The sequence below is a fragment of the Lottia gigantea genome, assembly GCF_000327385.1.
Source record: "Lottia gigantea unplaced genomic scaffold LOTGIsca_145, whole genome shotgun sequence".
In the NCBI taxonomy this organism is placed as follows: Eukaryota; Metazoa; Mollusca; class Gastropoda; family Lottiidae; genus Lottia; species Lottia gigantea.
This window is the reverse complement of record NW_008707710.1, coordinates 346,222-356,124: the sequence shown is the minus strand read 5'-3', so window position 1 is coordinate 356,124 and position 9,903 is coordinate 346,222. Positions and strand designations below refer to the sequence as shown.

Sequence of the window (9,903 nt, the reverse complement as noted above, 5' to 3'; positions counted from 1 at the left end):
CCCTCTTACCTGCATCACTGAGAAGGGGAATCCCGGTTGAAAGTTCTATGATTTGATTGAACCCAGGACCTTCAAGTTAACGCGCAAGCTTTGTGTTGAAACGTTATGTACTTGGTTATTAAAGAAGTGTGTCATACCATAATATATTCCCTTGTGTTTTCCGTTATACTATTTACATATATTCAAGAGACACATCAAACCCTGAAAATGGGAAAGCATGGCCTTTAAGTCATAAGTAATTAGATAAATGTTATGTCCAGAATTCAGTATTTGATATATTACCTATCAATTGTTTTCAACATATGTACAGGTTTCTCACTTATTCTTCTAGTTCTCACTTTTTTATCTAAGCAATAAAGTTTTTCGAAGCTTTTTGAAAAATTTGATTTATTTCATTACAAATGTTTAAAAAAGAGGCCGGGTGATATTTCTTCCTTAAAGACAAAAAAATAAAAACTAACTCTTAAAACTGAAATGTCAAATGTTGAAATATTTGAAATGAAAAAGAAGTGGAAGAAAAAAAGAACATGTTGTTTTGCTCATTGTCATTAAAGGGATTGTAAAGAGGTTTTTTAATTTTTTATGTGTATCAGGGAAACTGATAACATCAATTTATACCTTTCCAATTTTCAATCCGATGTCTGCGGTTCGTGAAATTCCTCTTAAGGTAAGCGTTTGATGACATCACTAATTGTGAAGGGCCGTGTGTGATACAAGCTCATTTTGCAATTAGTGACGTCATCAAACACTTAGTTTTAGGACAGAAGTGTGTCTAAAAATTGGAATTGTGCATATTGATGCTATCTTTGTCCTTGATATGCATAAATTTTATTGAAAATCTCTTTAAAATCCCTTTAATGGAAGATTCATTGTTTTGATATACTCAGGAGAAGACTTTGACCTCCAAATTTGTACAGTCCTTACTTAGTCCAAATCAACAAGAGAATTTTATCTACACTTTTACATCACTAAAAGTATCCTTTGAGAACAGGCTGAAGCATTAAAAATTAAGCGTTCTGAGAACAGTTCCAATTTGAGTCTTCTGAGGCGAGGTTGTCTTGGAACAGTTCTCAGAACGGAACAGATACAATTTGGAAGTGTAAAAAGTCCAAAGTACTGAGAACAGTTCTTATGCATGCATCTTGACCCTTTGACATTTTCTACAGTTTCTGTAAGCAGACGAATTTGGCTTCATCATGTCTATAATTAACTCTTTCATGAAGAGTTCCATTAAAATGTGTCTGAAAACAACAGACCATTTACACTATTGTCATACAACTTTTCTCGGAATGCTAGAAATTGAAGTAGTGTAAACGGTACACATTTGTTAATTTTATCGCGTGTAGATCTGGATCGAGAATGGAACATTTCGTAGTGTTCTAATGTTAAGGGCTTAAGTGAGAAGGAAAGACACGTTGACGTCAGACTAAAAATCAGAATATAGTAAAACAGTGCTATCGATGTACGTGATACACATACAAAATTTAAGAAACCACATTACAGCCTCTTTAATTCCTATATTTTTTTGTTTAAAATGGCAATCCAGCTTTAATACCTGATGGTTTAGAATAGGATATTAGAGGGAATAGAATTGGCAGGTGTTAAACGAAGGAAATCTGAAAGTTAAAGGTAAAATCGTAATTATCCAGTAAAAATCTCATTTAGTCTAATATTACAATGCTAGAAGCCTTATTATGATCTTATCTTATATCTATAGATCTCGGATAATTAGGCCATGTATATTTCATTAACTGATTTTCAGCTCTTTTTGTGATTCTAACAATCACCAATACAACTGTACATAAAGGGGCAATTGCTATGAATTATCTTGCATAAGGTAACAGTGTTTTCTTATATGCTGTAAAGGGAGCCACGGTGACTCAGTGAGTTAGACGCTTGCTCGCTAACCTAAAGGTCTAGGGTTCAATACCGGCATAGGTTCGGAATACCTTCGGATTTTTCAACATGGATTCCCCTGTCAGTGATGCAAGTAAGAGGTGCTGACATGGAAAAAGCGTCTAGTCATTCAGATGGGACAATAAACCGAGGCCTGTGTGCTACAGGCTGTGCACGTTTAAGATCTTTCAACAATTGGAAATGTCTGTACTGGCAAAATTTCCCTCATTGTACTCTGCATGGTGTTGTCTGTCTTCATTAGCCCACATGGTGCAGAAAAGTAGGATGTAAAACTCCATTCATTTCATTTTTATATGCTGTAAAATAACAGATTTGTCTTATGAAATACTCAGTTTATTCCATGATTAGAGGTGAAAATCTGAATAGAGTTTGATTATTAATTTCAAAGGATATAAAATCTGTTATTTAAAGTTCATGATTTCAAATCAATTTAATGACCAAACACCATTTCAAGCTTGCTCCCTATGATTAGGTGGCTCAGTGAGTTAGACCCAGGTTTCAATCCTGGCTTAAGTCTAGATTATACCTTCAGATTTTTCAACCCAATTTCCAATGATGCATCTAGTCTAGCAGTGATTGATGGCTTTATATTTTATTAGAAAGTTGTTATTAAATTTTGCATTTGACAGACATTGAAAGCCATGTAATGTCTAACCTATACTAGATGTCTAATAGAGGATATTGACCGTCTGTCATTTGAGCAGCCCGTCAGTCATATCTGGCATATAGAGCCAAATCAACAGGCCTGGTCTAGTTGTGCCGATGGGACAATAATCCAAGCCCCTGTGTGCTACAGGCTGTGCATCTTAAACATCCCTCGACTGTTGGAAATCAAAAAGAGTAGATATGCTTGACCACATGCAATTCCACTTGTGATACTGTATGTTGATTAGTAGGACGGAAAATGCTTTTATTCAAAATTTACACAGTGAGTTCGAAGTAGGAGTATCTTAGAGGGTGGAAACATTTTGTTATAAATTTAACTTGGCACATCAGGCTGGTCGTGTTGCAGGAAAACTTGTCACTTTTTGAAGCAGATCCAACTGGGTCTACTTTTCAAAGTCTTGAATGTCAATCAGTATCAGTTGATCTGAAAACAAACAATGCCGTTAGTATCAGAAATCTATACTAGATTTCACTGCTGTTGCTTACAAAGTAAATCTATGAACTTTCAGCTCACCCTAGTAGAAAAACTGAAACAGCTTTTATTATTGCTGTTCACATTTCCATTAACTTGATGTGTCCTAAGTCTACTCTTAAGTACTCAAAGACGGCCATGTAGCATCAATATCATTTCGTTAATAAAGCCTGATTGAGAACATCAAATAAAGATATTGTTTGATGCCTTCGTGCCTGATCCTGATTTCTGACAGATGGACAAGATTAATTTATTTCAAGTTAAGCTATTCTGGCCTCTTGTCAGATTAAATTCTGTTCACAAACATATTTATTGTCACTTTTATTGAAGGGAATCTAAAGTTTACTCAACTTATTATGTGTATCAGGGACACTGATAGCATCTATTTATACTATTCCAATTTTCAGTCAGACGTCTGTGGTTCTTTAAATTGTGTATAAACTAAGTATTTAATAACATCATTATTGCAAAAGCAGCTAATTATCAAATTTCTTTAAACATATTTCAGTCAGTTTCTTAGATATTTGGAATTTGAAGAAAAGAGAAGATACTGAAGTTTTCATTTTTCACTGTTTTTTATCTTCATTATACAATTTAGCAAAACAATCCATACCTCCATTCTAATGATATTGGATAAAAAACAATATCTCAGAAATTCCAATAGAAAAAAAAGTTTCTATTTGCTGTCAAAAAATCTGCTTAAATATGTAAAAAAGTCGAACTTTTTTTCAAGAAGTTGAATTTAGTAGTCACACGGTTTATGTTTACATTACACCTATTTATCAAGTCCGTTCTTAGGACTGTTACCGGTCAGAACACTTGACTGATAACAATACACAAAATTCATCCAGTACGTTCTCGGAATTGTTCTGACAATGGATAATTTCTGCCAAGTAAAAGGGCTTTATGGTGGTAACACAGCCAAATTTGCTCTGTGTGATTTATGTAGTTGTGGACAGATCTACTTCAGAATAGTTAAGATACATTAAATCTCTAAAACAATGGTGTATCGGTATTCAGACAGTGAGTTTCTGGCATACATTAAAAGATGTAATACAAGAAAAGAGTTTGTCTTGTGTCTAGTGTACTAAATACAGACTTATTCATCACTTTATTGGATCCTTTCTCAATTAACAGAAATAGATTCAGGTTGAACTTGATTAATGAAATTGACCCTGGTTGGATTTGTTCAACTTGTTTCTGAGTGTGAAGTGATTGTAAATGTCTACTGTGATTGCTATCACTAGCCGAATTTAATATTGACTTCAACTTTCAACCAAGGTAAGTCTCTAAAATGTTTTGAAAATTCTTTCATATCATTATCAAAATTTAAATATATTACAGAACATTTGTTTAACATAAAACTGTTCTATTTCTTTGAAATGTAATCCCCCCCCCGCCACCCCCCCCAATTCAAAATGACACATGAACTTTTATCACTCTTTTTGATAACAATTGTATCTTCTTTCTTGAGTGTATTCAAGGAATAACGCTTCAATCTTGTGAGATTAGGCTTGTCATGCATGATTGATGCTGACAACTCTGAGAAGTGTTCCATTTCTGACCCGCCCCATAAATAGACGCATTAAACTGGTGTAATGTAAAGACTACATTTTACTGTGCATTCCTTATACCTTGACCTTTTCTCGTATACCAGTAATTTTGCCATTTTCATTGCTATTATTGTATACTTCCAGAATCAACTTAAACATCAGATACATTTATCGACAGGGACTCTTAGACATCAGATACATGTATCAACAGTGACTTAATACACATTTACAAGACAACTAGACATCAGATACATATATCAACAGTGACTTAAATACACATTTACAAGACAATTATTCACCACATACATGAATCAACTGTGACTTAATACACATTTACACGACAACTAGACATCAGATATATATATCAACAGTGACTTAAATACACATTTACAAGACAACTAGACATCAGATACATATATCAACAGTGACTTAAATACACATTTACAAGACAACTAGACATCAGATACATATATCAACAGTGACTTAAATACACATTTACAAGACAAGTAGACATCAGATACATATATCAACAGTGACTTAAATACACATTTACAAGACAAGTAGACATCAGATACATATTATCAGATTAATATTCTATGACTATGTAGTGTATAATCCAGTCAGATGTGACGGGTACACACTTTACTCCTGATAGCATTATATTGACAGACGGACAAGACTAATTTGTTAAAAGGAGAGCTATTCTAGTTGGTATCGGTAGTGATAGTGTAGTATTGTCTATATGTTATTGTTTTTATTAGATCTATTGATTTACGCTTTTACACTTGAGTTCTTTCTGATTCCTATCAACATATACCTTCTACTGCTAAATAATTAACATATCTTTATCAATACTGTATAGAAGGTAATTTCTTATGTTGATTTTACTGTATGGAAGGTTATCTTGGTTTAGTCAATTTAGAAGAATGGAAGTTTGATGAATTCTTAAATTTTCTTCTTAGATTTTCGAATTTTCTATATTCTGAAATAAGATACCGCCGTTTTGAGTGACATTTGGTGGAAAAACAACAGTTTTCACTTAATTTCTGACAGAAAGATATGTCATTATCAGCGAAGATATTCAATTTGAGGAATAAATCATAAATACTGTATATATCTATAGTAAGTTCTGTGAAAGCTAGTAAGTGCCAGAATACTAGTCTAGTCAACTGATAAGACTTATTTCTTCAGGAATATTTGGTTTTATTTAGTTTAATTCCGTATATTTTGGAATATTGTGACCTATTGTGGAATATTGTGACCTATTGTGGAACTTAAGGATCTGTTTACAATATCAAGATCTAAGTAATATACCTTTGTGTCTTAAATTTTTGATATAAACTTTGATCTTTATTATAACCTACATAAAATATTTCTCTACCAACTGTCTAAATTTGTGATCTACTCATAAGTTCTGTGATCTTTTCTGTGACTTATCCATTTTGGTTTTGATTTACTGAATCATTGTTTTTAACTCTCTGATCAGCTGTCCAAATTTGTGATCTATTCCTTAGTTCTGTGGTTTTTTTTCTGTGACTTATCCATTTTGGTTTTGATTTCGTGGATCATGTTTTCCATATTTTGATCGTGTGTAAATTAACTCTGATTAACTCGTGATTTTTGTGTGACTTGTGCACGCTTGTTAGGAAACATTGTGATATTTAGTGAGAGGATTTGTTAAGCCAAGGTTTAAATCTTGAATTAGGATTTGATAATTAGATCAAGAATATTATAAAGGTATTGAGTAATCTAAGGTAAGTTATTAGTCTGATATATCTCTTGATTTATATCCTTTGATCAAATTAAAATCTTTATTTGTTTGTTTTCAAATGTAATACAAATTCTGTTTTTGAAACCTAAGACAGGAATGGTTAATTCAGAGCAGTCAACATGCTCAATATCAGAGCAATCAGCATATGCAATATCAGAGCAATCAGCATATGCAATTTCAGAGCAATCAGCAAACTATTTTTGATCAGTCAACCTTGGGTATGCCATACTCACTTTCAGAGCAGTCAACCTTAGGCATACTGTACTCAATTTCAGAGCAGTCAGCCTTAGGCATACTGTACTCAATTTCAGAGCAGTCAGCCTTAGATATATCATACTCAATTTCAGAGCAGTCAACCTTAGATATATCATACTCAATTTCAGAGCAGTTAACCTTAGGTATGCCATACTCGCGTTCAGAGAAGTCAGCCTTAGATATATCATACTCAATTTCAGATCAGTCAACCTTAGATATATCATACTCAATTTCAGAACAGTCAACCTTAGGTATATCATACTTAATTTCAGAGCAGTCAACCTTAGATATATCATACTCAATTTCAGATCAGTCAACCTTAGATATATCATACTCAATTTCAACAGCAACTAGTCATACTTAATTTCAGAGCAGTCAACCTTAGATATATCATACTCAATTTCAGAGCAGTCTACCTGAGATATATCATACCCAATTTCAGAGCAGTCAACCTGAGATATATCATACCCAATTTCAGAGCAGTCAACCTGAGATATATCATACCCAATTTCAAAGCAGTCAACCTGAGATATATCATACCCAATTTCAGAGCAGTCAACCTGAGATATATCATACCCAATTTCAGAGCAGTCAGCCTTAGATATAGCATACCCAATTTCAGAGCAGTCAACTTTAGGTATATCATACTCAATTTAATCTTGGAACTGTCAACCTTAGGTATACCATACTCAATTTCAGAGCAGTCAACCTTAGGTATACCATATTCAATTTCAGAGCAGTCAGGCTTTAGATATATCATACTCAATTTCAGAGCAGTCAGCCTTAGATATATCAGACCCAATTTCAAAGCAGTTAACCTGAGATATATCATACCCAATTTCAGAGCAGTCAACCTGAGATATATCATACCCAATTTCAGAGCAGTCAGCCTTAGATATAGCATACCCAATTTCAGAGCAGTCAACCTTAGGTATATCATACTCAATTTAATCTTGGAACTGTCAACCTTAGGTATACCATACTCAATTTCAGAGCAGTCAACCTTAGGTATACCATACTCCATTTCAGAGCAGTCAACCTTAGGTATACCATACTCAATTTCAGAGCAGTCAGCCTTAGATATATCATACTCAATTTCAGAGCATTCAACCTGTGATATATCATACCCAATTTCAGAGCAGTCAACCTTAGATATATCATACTCAATTTCAGAGCAGTCTACCTGAGATATATCATACCCAATTTCAGAGCAGTCAACCTGAGATATATCATACCCAATTTCAGAGCAGTCAACCTTAGATATATCATACTCAATTTCAGAGCAGTCAACCTTAGATACATCATACTCTAAGACTATTAGTTCTATTTTTGGAGTTGATATGTGATTCTGTAAACGTTGTGGTAGGACAGAAAGTATACCATACTTAGAGCAGTCTACCTCAAGCACACCATTGTCAATTTCAGCTTGATCAGGCTTCAACAATAAAGTTTACTCAGTTGTATTCCTCCATCTCTTTCTTTTCACAATCAAGAGAAGATCCTAGTAATAAGAATTTTAATCAGATCTCAAGAGAGTTAATAAGATGTAGCTTTTGTTCCATGACAGAGAAAGGAAGTAAATAGTAGTTGAAAGTAGAATTTTTGAAAAATAGATCAGTTTTAAGGGAAACGGTTGGCATTTACAGTGGTTGATAAGGGAATTGCATATATGTGAATGGTCTTCAGAAGTATTAGAAATGTACAAAAATCAATTAATCCCTTCAAATATACCTCAAATTAGAAATTTCACTGTCTATTTCTATATATTTGTATGTCTTTTTCTATACATGGTGTAGTCTCAAAAAATGATGAGTTGTCATATAAAGGATATAAAGGCTCAGATTTTAGCTTTGCCAAAAAAAATCCCTTTTCTGAGACTAAAGAATGATTGGTCAGCCAACAACAGAGAGATTGCAAGTTTATGTAAACCTTCTAACTAGTTTTGGCATTCTAAAAGATATGTTAAGTTAAAATTTTCAGATAGGTTCAGGGACACATTTCTCTAGATTTTGGTCTCTAATTTTCACACTAGAATTAAAAACAGACTGCCCCTTTAAGTACAGAATATGGAACACAATTTGCTCCCTCATGGACTAATCCTTTGTAAATTATGTAATTATGTGGCTGGTTATTTTGAAAGGATTAAAAGATTTGATGAAATAGTATTATATTAGAGAAAATTGGTTGAGATAAAATGTAGTAGATAGCTTAATCAACTGTCAGTATGCAGGTGGTGCTATATTAGGAAACTTGATAAAACCTTACATATAGATATTATCAGTTAAACCACTTTTTTCTCTTATTTTCAGCTTTTCAGATAAATTTGATTGATTGAACTTAGTTTTATATCAAGATTTATTTAACACAGTATTCCAGATGATTCTTATTAAGATTAATGATCATATTTTCATTATTCTATATATATATTTGATATTGTTTGAATAGAAGATTGAGGTACAGTTTTTAAGGTCTTTAGCCTTTTTGGAAGCTGTCAGAAAGCTACTGAACGGATTTAAATAAAATTAAATTCAGTTTGATCAAGTAGATACATAGATATAAATAGCATACTGTAGAAATTTTTCTAGTGTAATTTAAATGAATGGTTTTTAAAATGGAATGTCTCTTTAAGCTAGTATTTATTAATACCAAAATATGGTTCGGAAACAAGAAATCTAATTTTGAGCTTTTCCAATCTGGTTTCAGTTTATCAGATTTACCAACTGTTCTATGTCTTCACACTATCTTCACACTCAAGAGTACTGTATTATTCATAAGAAACATCAAAAAATAAGCATGATTTGAGCAAGAACAATACCAAATTTAACATTCTCACACAAAAGATGATTATCAATCGGATAGATCTGCAAGGATTTCATTGATTTTGCTGTAATATGTATCTAATGATGCACAAATTGTGCGTTATTGCCACTATTTCTGAATTTGCCCCAACATTGTATGTCCTGCTCACCCCTGACATTCTAAGGTGTAAACTAAGATTTTTGTGATTATTTTAAAGGGACAAGTGTGCCATTATGAGGAGTTGATTTTAGTCTTGAATATATATAAATAGTCTTCAGAAGTACTAGAAATGTATGAAAATTACATAATTTCTATAAAAATAATTCAAACTAGAAATTTTACTCACTATTTCTATATATGTCTTTTCTTTATATCACAGACTATCTTAAAATTACGAGTTAACATTTTAACATTCAGACACATTCTTGGCTCAAATTTTGAGGGTCAGCTGTGAACAATATTACTGATTA

The 9,903-nt window shown here is 32.8% G+C and overlaps 1 protein-coding gene across 1 annotated transcript; it reads left to right on the top strand.

Annotated features, from left to right (window-relative positions):
• Window positions 1–6,548: 6,548 nt before the first annotated feature.
• Window positions 6,549–7,821, top strand: LOTGIDRAFT_140178 (hypothetical protein; the record flags this gene model as incomplete). The annotated part of the gene is made up of 2 exons (XM_009050123.1): window positions 6,549–6,987; window positions 7,607–7,821. The coding sequence occupies 2 exons, from the start codon at window positions 6,549–6,551 to the stop codon at window positions 7,819–7,821; spliced, it is 654 nt and encodes a 217-aa protein (XP_009048371.1).
• Window positions 7,822–9,903: the final 2,082 nt, after the last annotated feature.